Source organism: Rhinolophus ferrumequinum, chromosome 8 (genome assembly GCF_004115265.2).
Source record: "Rhinolophus ferrumequinum isolate MPI-CBG mRhiFer1 chromosome 8, mRhiFer1_v1.p, whole genome shotgun sequence".
In the NCBI taxonomy this organism is placed as follows: Eukaryota; Metazoa; Chordata; class Mammalia; order Chiroptera; family Rhinolophidae; genus Rhinolophus; species Rhinolophus ferrumequinum.
The window spans coordinates 26,530,872-26,543,108 of NC_046291.1; the positions used below are offsets into that span (position 1 = coordinate 26,530,872).

Below are 12,237 nucleotides of genomic sequence, written 5' to 3' on the forward strand. Positions count from 1 at the left end.
TACGCTGATCTTAGCCTGCAGCGATGTCTTTATCCCAGGCTCCTGCAGAGACCCCTCCATGAGTCTCTTTATTGATGACTGCTTTCTGGAAAGCGGCACATGTCTGCCTTGGAAAAGGTGCCATGCAAATGAGCAAGGGAGAGAGACTGCAACTTTCTTCAGCATCAGGCAGGAAATTCCAATATCCCTACCTACCCATCCATCACCTGCACCCTTCTACCCAGCACTGTGCTTTGTGGTAAAGTGAGGACCCCGGACACCGGGGGTGAGAGCTAACCTTTACAGGATTCATTGGAGGCTCTGTAAGTGTCACATCTCAGCAGCCCTGTACTTCATCATTCAGGGGTAAGGCAGCCCAGTGGGCAGCCCGACCTGGAGGGATGAGGTGGACAGTCCTCCCCCAGTTTGTTAACCATAGAGTCCCCAGCTTTGTTTATCCTCAAGCCCCTAGCTCCCAAGGGCCTCCTCAATGATCTGGGATGAGGCAGTTTGACAAAGCCAAGCCAGCTGGCAGGTCTTGGGGGGCCGAAAGGAATATTGAAAAGGTCAGAGTTTAGGGCTGCTGTGCAGCCTTCTTCGTATAGGCCACTCAGCCAAAGGAAATTAACTCTCTGTTCACGACTTGCTTGTAGAGCTAGAAAAGGCATCCTGATATTCTCTCCTAGAGTTTGCTCTATGGTCTTTCCCTTCCAAGGCAACGGGAATCTCCACCCCCTGGGAGTGGGAAATTTATGGTGGAATCTTTCTTTGGTCCCTCCATCCAGGGAGGATAGGGGTTTCCACAATGGACACCTTGTAAGCCCAAGAGAGGCCTGGAGAATGTGAGATTCTAAAGTACCCACACTTTCTAGGGTTCTGAGGCCTTGTATTTGACTGGACAGAATTTTTCAATCTGACATCCTTAGGCAAAAAATTTTTTAAAGTGTGTATCTGTCTCTGACATATGGCTATACATGGGTATATCCTCTGGCTTATTTTGAATGAGGTAGACAAACAGTATTATCCTTTTTATGCAGAAAAAGCAAACTTGTCCATTACAATCATGAATTCACCTGGAATCACACCGTCTCACTGTTTGGACTGTGGTCAAAGTGTCAGAAAGCAGGCAGCTGAATATCAAATGTGGAGAAGAGATCTCAGAAAAGGGTGACCATCCTTGAGACAAAAGCTGAATCTTGCAGGTATCTACCTAATCCAAAGATCCTTTCTGTGATATATTAAAGGGATTAAAGGTTAAAAAATAGTTCAGTCAACAAATACTCAAGTTCACTCATTGCTAAGATGGTCCATAGAAGCTGGAGGATTTCGGCTGCAGTGAATGATTTCATACCAAAGGACTCTGGTATGAAAAATGCTCACTCCAGGTTTTTCCACTGTAAATTTTACAGTAACTCTGCATACAAAAAGAAGAAGAATCTGTACACATAAAGCTATTTAAAACATGGTGGATTTATCCACAGCCGAGCTTGGCTGTGAATGCAGTTCTTCAATTCAGGGAGTTGGGGAAGGGCCATGCCAGGTTTCCTCTATCTGTGAATGACCCCAAAGATTTCAGTTTCCAAAATGTCACTGAGCCCCAGGAAAGAAAACTTGATCTCAAACTTTGGTCCAACGAGCATTAGAAAACAAACAAAAAAACCCACATTTTCCAGTGATTCGGTCTCCAATGTCACATTTTAAGTGATTTAAAAATTTCTTTCTCCATTCTGCTCATGATTTGGTGATCTGAGATCCTTTAAATTTGCAAGTTGTTTTGGTTTTGGTTTACCTGTTTATATGAGGACAGTCTGGTAATATATAGTCTCTTTTAAAAATGACTTCATTCAGGACAGACATGAATTTTCCACTCCAGCCACATGTCCCTGTCTGTACCCGAGGGGTGGGCTTATGTCTGTCACTTTAATTCTGCAGCAGAGTCTTGCCAGGGCATTGTGGTATCAAAGACTTCCAGAGCCCTCTGTATGGTTATTTGTGTATCTGTGTTTACAGTTCCCCCTTCTTTCTCTTTATGAATCTGACCAGAAAACATAGCTGTGTTTGTTTGGATTTCTTCAGCATGTTCATGCATTTCTTTCATGTTTTGCGGATGACATAAAGTTGGTGTATTTTCTTTCAAGACTCCAACAGTGGGTGCAGGGCATGGCACCTGGCAGAATGTTCGTCTTCCTAAACTTCTCAGTGTGAAACTTGCACCCCCACACATGTATGTGTTTTATCTAGGGTTGAGTTTCATGCCGAGAGTTGCTCTTTCAAGTGGGCATGACAGCAGGTGAGAGTGGTCCCCGAAAAAACCCCTGGGCTCTCATCTTCTTTTTTCCATTCCCCAGAATCATGGCTGCTGTAGACAGAGATAACTCCCCCTGCAGTAATCTCCTTATTCCTTGTATAGGCAATCCCATTCCTTAAAGTAGGCTGCCCCATTTCTCCATGTCCAAGACACCACCCGTGGCTGGCACTATGATTCCTAGGAAGGCCAGATTGGCTGCTTCATTCGAAATCCTACTTCAGTCTGTCCTCAAAACAGCAATGAGGAGTTGATCCGTAATAGCCTCGTGTGTGTTTTATCTTTTAACATTGTCCCTTCAAATTTTCATTATGGATAGAGTTAATGCTCACTTTTTCTGTGGCTTCTGGAGAACATGGCATCGTCCTTTATGAAATACTAAGTCAGGAGGCAGGAAACAGATGAGCTGAAATGGTTCTGCTCACCTTGTTCTGACTTCCCATGGCCAGGTCCCTGGAATATCTTGCTCGGACCCGTTTTCCTGTCACGGTCAGCACAGTGAAGCTGAATGACAGCTTTAGCACTGGGGACCTTGCATCTAACAGACTTCCCAGATTCTGTTTGCTAAGCCACTCGATGGGGCCCTCATTTTCAAAACCATAGCATGTCAGTCATACCTGTACTTCACGGTTACTCATTCTGCTTCATATCATAGTTTTCCTCTCAATTTACGTATCTATGTACTATATTCACCCAACAACATCTACTGTGCGTCTATTACACATCTGTCTCCCCCACTAGAAGAGGAAAAACACCCTGTTTCATTCCTTTCTCTCTCCTCTCTCCCCACTGTCCCCAGCAGAGAAGGGTATGAGGAGAGTTTCACCAGTGCTGAAGGCACTGACCGATCTGAGTCTCGCACAGGACTCAAGGGGACATGGATCAAGCTATTCGGGAGCCTCACACCAGCCCTGAGCCACTGGCTACAGATGGTCAGTGTCTGTGACCTCATGCAATCAGGAGCATGATAACACAAGACAGATGGACCTTTTTGGGACGTGTGCCCTGGGACAGTCCGGGCTCCTACTCTGGCTTGACACAGTTCCTTCAGCCCCACCCCTTCACTGGACTCTACGTTCTTGTTCCCAGGCAGACAAATCCGACAAATATTTAGACAGAGTGGATATAAAAAGTGCTTTCAGCAGCTACCACTTCCTTTCAAGAACTGTTTAGTGAAAAAGAAAATATATATGAATAGTTCCCCTCACACTGAACTCAACAGGCGCCGGACTTGGGCCTCTCGATGACAAGACTGACAGCCTCCCCTTTCACCAGACTCTATCCGCAAGTTGCAAAACTTAAGCTGCTGGAGAGGGGAGCATACTCATTAGATGGGGCGAGAGCCTGTTAGGAGGCAGAGCAGGCCCAGAGAGGGGAGCACTGGAGGCTAAGCCTCACTTAGCCTCAAGATAATGCGTGCACATATCAGGGGAAGGGCGTGAGGCTGGGAGTGCTTAAGTGTCGATGCTGAACCGGTGTCTTGTGAATGAAAGTTGGCTCAAAGCAGCTATGGAAATAAGCACTGGCCCATATTCTCAGGGCCTAAAGTAATCTAAGGGGGACCTGATGAAAAAACAGACAGTGGTCAACTTGATGTGCAGCATTCTCAGGATCCTTTTCTGCCATCTTTTTTATTGCTTTTCAGAGCATCGGCTTCATTGGCATTTAGGAAGTGAGGGTTCAATGGGTAGAAGTTGTAAAATAGATCAGCCAGGGGAATTTCTAGGAGCCATATTTGAACGTAAAAGCTACTGCATGACCCCTTCAGGAAGGGGACGGGACATAGTGAGATCTTTGGAGACTAAACACTGGAAAGATTATGTCCTTCTGCTCCAGGTAATTCCAAATAAAGGCAACATTAAAACCATGAAGTAATTAGGAGGAAGTTCAACCAAGTTTTGCTTTTTTTCATAAAGATCACTGTGCTGTTTAAACACACACAGAATCAAATTCTTTCCAAAAGTGTTTTTCTATTTAATTGGTGCCGCTACTCTTTCAATGTCACAAACGATGCTTGTCTGTCCGCCAGGCAGCACCCAGCACTAATCGTCCAATTCGGCTTCTCAGGTTAGGTGAGAACCTAGACTGGTTTTTCATCTGGGACTGTCTCTAGGTTCACCTTGAACCTTTCTTCTCTCCACCAGCTTGCTCAGGCTGGATAAAATTGTAAGCCCTTACCACCTGTGTCAACCGACGGGGCTCCGTCTATGCGCACATAACTATGACACACTCCCTTACACAGTGCCCTATGGCCAGACACAGATGGCGGCGTCCCACCTTCTCTCAGACGCCCAGCTCCCGGCTTTCCACCCACGACCACACTGACCTGTCTTGAAGATCTCATAGCGCAGGGAGAAGCCTGCCCCCTGCCGGGCGTAGTCGGAGGTGAATTTGATGTAGAGCACGGAGCCCGAGGAGATGATGGTGGGGGGAGCAATGTTCCCACAGTGCTTTCCCAGGAGGTCTGCGGATTCACTGTCCCCATCCCGAATCTCAATGAAGTCATACCTAGGTGAGGATGGCAGAAAGGAACACATAGGAGACAAGATCACTTTAAGGAGAAGAAAAGGACCAGCATCTCAACTCCAGTTCACGGGCTCGCCATTCATTTCTAGACACCAGGTGTTTCCGATTGATATAATACCAAGGTCACTTCTGTTTGCTTGTAGACTGTCAAACACAGATAGAGGAAGCTGCGTTGCTTTGTGAAAGCCCCCGAGAGGAGGAGCACCTTGGCGGAGGGCTAGATTTTAAGGCCTTATCTCTTTGCCCACCTAAGAGCAGTCACATCATTCGAACAAGTATCTCCAAAAAACACGTTTTGCTTCCTTCTGTAGCACCACTTGTATTTCCATCAGGAGCTCTCTGAATCTTAGTCGTTTCTTCTTAGCTGTGTGTCACTGCAAGTTACTCAACCCCTTTGAGCATCCACTTCTTCATCTCTGTAAGATGAGGATAAAAATATCCACTTCAAGGGGTTGGGATGGAGATGGAATGAACAAAAAACATATGTAAGGTGCTAGGCACCGAGCCAGGCACCAGGGATGTTTCAGAGATATTTTTATTTTCCTGCCTCCTCCCCCACATTTCAGTTTTCTCCTGGGTTGTCCCTGCTTCTCTTATCTTTAAATGTTAATGACAAAGACTCCTCAAACAGGGGCCACCTCCCTCCCTGAGACAACTCTGCTGAGTTCACATCAGCAGTGTGTTGTCAACAACACATTTTAGAAAGGAATCGGCATCATGTTAGATAACGCAATAAAAACCTTTCTCCGAAAGCAGGGGTGAATCCCCCGGGACTAGCCTCTACGAACACATAGCTCCTAGCCTCAGCAAGAGGCAGAGCAGGCACCCCTCCTTAGGCGGCTAAGGCCTGAGCTCATTCCAAACATAATCAAACTGGCCTCGGTGGGGGGAAGACACCTCCAAGACATCCTGGCCTAGGTTCACGGATGGCGCAAACATACTATGTCATTTTATCTGTATCGACACACACTTTCATCCTTGGTATGTGTTCTGGCAAGCTTCACTGTGCTCCTTTGGGCTGTTTCTCTGGGGTCCCAGAGAACACTTTTATCACAATGGCTGATTATTTACTGAAAACTATCTCTCTCCCTCTCTCTCCGTGTTTATTTATTTTGCGTCAACCTGTTAAAACAACATCGAAGAAAACTCTTTCTTTTGGGTAAAAAGAGGGAAGGCGACCCTCCCTGGGACGTGCCTGCTGCCTCCTGCCACACACACAGGGCCAGTGGGAGCTGGCTGCCTGCAGAAGTGGCTTGTTTGAGCCGGCGTGGCCTGAGGCCTCCCTTCAGCCCTCAGGAGCCGTATTTCAGATTGCTCAGCCACTTCCAAATAAAGAGGCCTGTGAAGGAAGTATAAGGAGTGGACCAGGATTCGTTTATTCTTTTACCCCCGAGAGCTGAAATCCTACAGTCAAATGAATCACAGAAGCCGGGTTAAGTCTGGGGAAGATGAGATGGCAGGGTTTCCCCCAGGAGCTCTGTAGAGATGGCCACAGATTGAGAAAGGCAGTGGGGGTGGGGGCATCTGTTTTAGGGCTGTGATTTCAGTGTGGGAGATGCTGCTGACTTTGAAAACATGCTTCCTCGCTTCCAACACAAAAGTGAAGACACTGAGTTTGTTCTCAAAGGAAATTCCCCAAACCTTCTGGAAATTCCCTCCTTACTATTTCCACAATGAGGTATAAGCACTGCTGGACAGTCACTCCCAGCTTAGTAATGGTGATGTCTGCGCAGTCTGCACAATGGTTGAGAAGCCATGAGGATTCCTTAAACAGACATTACCTGGTTCACCAGGAGGAGAAAATGCATGGGCCCGTAGGAAAGAGTCCCCCTCCCCCACCATGGAGGAAGTAGACAAAATTGGGTTCGAGCCTCATTAGCTGTGTGCCCTCAGGCAAGTTATTGAACCTTTCTGAGCCGCAGAAATGGGGAAAAGAAGAGTAAAATAGGGATATTAGAACCTTTCTCTAAGGGTTGTTGTGAGATTTAAATGACCAACATAATCTATATTGGTCACTGCACAGGCAGGTAGTGTGTGCTTAATAAATGTTAATTGTGGCCTGTTGTAGCCTCATACCCATTTCAGAGGCGAAGAGGCTGAGCCTTGAGCAGAATCGACTTTCCCTGAGAGAAAGAGTGAGTAAGGAGAGGTGCAGTATAAGCCAGAATATATATCTGGTCAAACATTTTGGAATGCACTTTGGCAAAAATCTGACAAAAGTTAACATGCACATACCTTTTAATACAGCAATCCCACTGCTAGGAATTTTTCTTAAGAAAACGATCAGATCTGTGCAAAGATGTATATGCATCTTTGTGCGTATCCATATAAAAAGCAGCATATGAAAAGTAAAAAGATGCTTTGTTTGTAAACAGCATTATGTCTAAATATACAAAAACAGAGGGTGAGTGAATCAATTTTGGTATATAGATGAAATGGAATACTCCGCTGCTATGGTAAATAGTGTTGTAGCTCTAGGTTTTTTGTTTTTACAGAAAAAATGACCATGATACATTGTTAGGTTGAAAAAAAGATATTTTTAAAAGTATGTTTTAAAACATGTATGTGTGTGTGTGTGTGTGTATAATTCCTTGCATACACGTACAGAAAAAAGTCTGAAAGACTATATACTAAAATATTAACAGTGGTGACATCTATGGGTGGTGGGATAATTGGTAAATTTTACTTTCTTTGTTCCCTTCTGTATCTGAGTTGTTCACAATAAGCCTACATTTTTCTAATAAGCCACAAATATATAAAATAAAACTGCTTCCATGAAGATTTTTTTCCAAAGTAGAAGAGCTCAGGGAAAAAAAAACACCCGCTTTCATAATTTAGCAGACGAAAGAGCAAGTATCACCATCCTCACCATCACCTCACAGATGCGCAGTGAGGACTAAACACAATACAGCTTGTGGAAGCACATAACAATACCGCCAGGGACATAGCCCTAAATTTAACCTAAAAAGAATTTTTTTTTTTTTTTTTTTTTTAAAGATCACCAGATAGCTCCAGTCTTAGTGATGTCAATTTCTCTAGGAAGGACAAGGAGAAGCCTTGACACCCCACTCGTTCATCAGAAGTGGGAGGGATTTATCCGGTTGCCTAATCACCCATGGAGCAATTTCAGAGATTAACATTATCCGGGCTGCAGTGGGGCTACCCAGCAAATGCCACAGCTACAGGCTTGCCTCAATGGCTATACCACCCCAAATCCTTTTCAGTAATGCAGTTACAAATACATCATGACACATGCACGTACACGCAGAGCGAAGGGATGCATTTTTGAGAAAAAACTTTTCATGTAAATCAATGGTATTATGAATTTTCTCTCTGAGCTAACTTGTTAGTTAAACGGTCCCTCTGGTGAATCCTTCTGTGAAACAAATAATCAGTCCTTACTTGAACTTCTTAGAAAAGCTGGTTTTTCCTATCAGGTTTGTTTGAGGGGAAAGCTACGAGAGAGTTCCAATTTGGTGGCTAAAATCTCCCCTCCCTCCAGGATGCAGGTTGTGCCCCGTGGACAAGCCCCAGTTAACCAGCAGGTCTCTGGCTCGCCTTTTGTATACAGGGCCCACACCAAATGACATGTTGACTTCACACAGAATGTCTCATTTACCTCCTGTGTGACTGACTCATTTGGGGAAATTTTTTACTATTAGGGATTTGCCACAGCTGGAGTAAATCGCCTCAGAAATTTCAGTGTTGTCAGATTCATTTGTGAAAGCTCTCAGAAGCTTGGAAAGTTTGTTGCTTTGGAATAAATATGGCTTTGCTGCTAGCATCTAATAACCAGCGTTCACTTGGTGGAGGAATCTGGGGTACAAACTCAGGGCTCACCCCGACAACAGTCCAGTAGGATAACCTAAAAAGCTGCTCCTCTTAGAACACATTATTCTTTTTCCGGAAGGAAACATAAACCAGACATATTAACTATTATGTTTGCATTTCATTATTCATAATCCCCCCCAAATGAGAAAATTCCTTTCAAAGCTTTACCACTACCTTTTAGTATTTTATTTATTTATTTACTTTCCTAAGCTGAAGTAGCCATCTCTACTCCCAGTTCTTTTTTTTTTCCTCTCTAAAATGCTTCCCTGAGTGCCTTTTTATTTTTCTCCTCACAGATTCTGACATCTGTGGGTTGAGTATTTGTCTACAGAATGCTTTCTATACTTTCCTGCTCTACTTCAAAGTCTTAATTTCTCTCCCCAAACCCACATTGGGGGCGTGGGAATCTTGACAGTGGAATTATTTTTAAGAGTCCACGGGAGAGATATGAAAAAGCAACAGTCTCATCTCTTCCTCTCATCACTAGGCAAACACGAAAAGAGGCTTTCTCGTTTCCATAACTCTATCTATGCTTGACACTTCCCGGCAGGCCACCAAAGGCTGGCTTAGCCAATGGAGCCTGTGCTGGAATAGTCACCATGCTGAGACCCTTCTTGCAGGGCAGGATAATGTCTAGCCCTTTCCAGAATCTACCTCTGTGGATGTCACGAAGAATGGCTTGTGAGGGAATTTGTATATCACAGGTGAGTGCTTGGATACTCTGAGGAAGAATGCAGTACCCATCCTATGCGATTATACATCAGAGTACCTGTACCCACCCAAGTCCTGAACCCATAACCTCTGCCAACCAGGCAATGCCTCCTTTCATGCTACTTGTATCACAAAACATTTAAGACATCACAGTTTACACAGGACATGCTCTTTCCAGCCTCTGGGCCTCTCTTCTCTCTGACCACAAATACTGTTAGCTTTTTCTATTGGCTGGTACCTTCGCATTCATCTAAGTGCAAATGTCACCTTCCCAGAAAAACCTGCCCCGACTACCCTATTTCAGATGGCATATCCTTATTCTCTATCTCACCACCCTCTTATTGTCTTTACAGCTATTACCATAATCTGTAAAGGTCTTCTCAATATGCTTGTTTATTTGTTTAGAATCTGTGTCCCATACTAGACAATAAGCACCATGAGGGCAAGGACCTTGTTTGGTACCTGGCACATAGGAGGGCTCACTAACTTTATGTTGAGTGAGAAAATGAATGAGGGACCTGAAGTTGACGTGACATGTTCAGAAGAACGTACTCTGTGATTATGTTTTCTGAAGAATTTAATGTTTGGTCCGTTTTGTACCCTTTGCCTTTGTTCCAACACATTCACTGAGCTACTCTGCTTGTATCTGGAAACTAAAATGTTGCCTTATGACTCAAAAACACGAAATATAACATTTTGAGTGGAAGAAACATCTCAAATCATGCTGACAGCATTTTTACTATTAGTGGCAAACAAATCAACTATAATTAAAATGCTGTCAAAGTGATTTGAGATTTTTCTCACACTTTCAAAGTCCCATATTTCATGAGTAGATTATCCAGGCCAGAGAATTTATCACCTCCTGGAGTGCCTTTCTTCCAGGAAGCTCAAAGACATCTACAAATGCTGTTTTATTAATCCTTACATTAAAACCCCCAGGAAAAATAGGAGGAACAAAACAACACTGTCATATACAGATTCCCAATAAAGAAGGTGCCCGAGACTGCCCGAGACACACAGAGGCCGCAGGGTGCAGGGCTGCAGGATGCTGAAGTGCCCGGTCACTTCAGGCCCAAAGCCAGGTCACCTGCATCTTGGGTTCAGTAGGGACATCCAGCCTTTATGGAGAAATCAGCTTGCTGTCAAGTGGGGTTTTTTGAAGAAGCAAATTTCGTTTTCTTGAATTTCTCCCTTTCCTTGGTACCACCCATTTAGTAAGAAGCTTCTGCATGAATGGGAAGAGCTCCCATTTACTACGCATTTACTATGAGTTAGGCCCTCAGTTTAGATATTGTTTCATTCCATCCTTATTTAATGCACACCAGGCCCTGTTCTGCTTACCATCCATTTGCACATGCAGAAACTGAGACTCACATATACACCCATATGTGAGAGGTTAAGTGACCTGCCCAAAGTCACGAGGAAAGGTCGGAGGCAGGCTTTGAACCCAGGCAGTCTCACTCCAGGGCACACAGACCTCACCTCTGTCCCTTTGCCTCACTTTTGAAAGAAGATCTGAGAGACTGGGAATGCCAGATTTCCATAGCACAAGAATATGAGAAGGTACCAGGTATAATGAAACTGCTTGGTCTCAGTTACAGACTTAACAGAATCTTGTGCTTTTTATTTAGCTGTTTTGTTTAAACAAAGCCTATAAGACTTGCCAAAATTAATAGACAAATCACCAACAGAAGCAGTGAGCAAGTTTGGAATTCATCGTTTCAAGACTCACCCAGTAGAAATGTAGCTTGTAAGTGCTCAGATGGGATAACATATTAATTTATGTAAGGGAAGTATTTTTATAAGCACATATACACCCATATGTGAACATATGGCCCATCGAGTGAGAAAATAGTATCCTGTGTATTTATTTGTAAGCTCTCAAAATACCATCTAGAGCACATATTCTTAAGCCCAGGGATTTTCAATAGGGTTCACAGATGAGTTTCAGTCGCTGGGGAAACACCTAAAATCACATGCAGAAATTTTGTGAGTTTGTGTCTATGCACATTTTCCTAGAGAAGGGGTCTGTGACAAAAAAGAAAAAAAAATCTCAAATTACTCTTACACAGAAACATATCTGTCTGTAAGGGTGTGTGTACTCTGGGAAGGGTAGTGCATGGGCCTTGTAGATGGAAGCGCCCATCTAGTTTCTGGCCCTCACTAGTGGTGTGACTGCAGGCAAGGCATTTATCCTGAGTCTGTTTCTTCATCTATAAAATGGAAATAATAATAGTCCCCAGCTTTTGGGATTGGTAAAAGGATTGTGAAGGTACATAAAGGCTCGGCACAGGGCTGGACGCCTTAGAACACTGCCTGGGAGACACTGGCTATTTTTATGATGACTTATGTTTTACAAAGCAGGGTGGTAGACTTGGGGGAGAGGAGACTTACATACACACGATACTTTGGAAACCAAACATGTGACGATGAAATGAAAAGTCACAAAGTTACAGAGCATCTCGGTACCCCGTCCCCGTCCTGCCCCAAACTCAGTGCTAGGGAAGGTGGTTTCTAAAAATCCTCCTTCTGTACAAATCCATCAACAGTGCTTTAATCACTTGAGTTTTTGAGATTTCATTTCAATCTCATGTTTCTGAGCCCAGGCTGTGGAACCTGCCTGCCAGGCTGGGTTCAAAATCATCCGCTCTCCCATTTGCCGGATCCTGAACATCGAGGTACTGAACCTCCCTCGATTTGGTGAGTTAATGCACACCGACAGCTCAGCACAGGCCTGGCACATAGTAGGTGCTCAATAAGTAGATGTTAGTTGTTGTTGCTGCTGCTATTATTATTATTATTCATTCTCTAGCTTATTATCATTTATTATCTAACTCCAAGGACTCAAACAGTGCCAAGACTACATTTGTTTGTGTATTTGTATT

The 12,237-nt window shown here is 44.1% G+C and overlaps 1 protein-coding gene across 6 annotated transcripts in view; it reads right to left on the reverse strand.

Annotated features, from left to right (window-relative positions):
- Nucleotides 1–12,237, reverse strand: part of NRP2 (neuropilin 2) — a 115,515-nt gene that overhangs the window by 76,487 nt on the left and 26,791 nt on the right. For all 6 annotated transcript variants that reach the window (XM_033111541.1, XM_033111542.1, XM_033111544.1 and 3 more), the window contains exon 3: nucleotides 4,611–4,792. In XM_033111541.1, coding sequence (XP_032967432.1) covers nucleotides 4,611–4,792 — 182 coding nt within the window. The remainder of the gene's footprint in view (nucleotides 1–4,610; nucleotides 4,793–12,237) is intronic.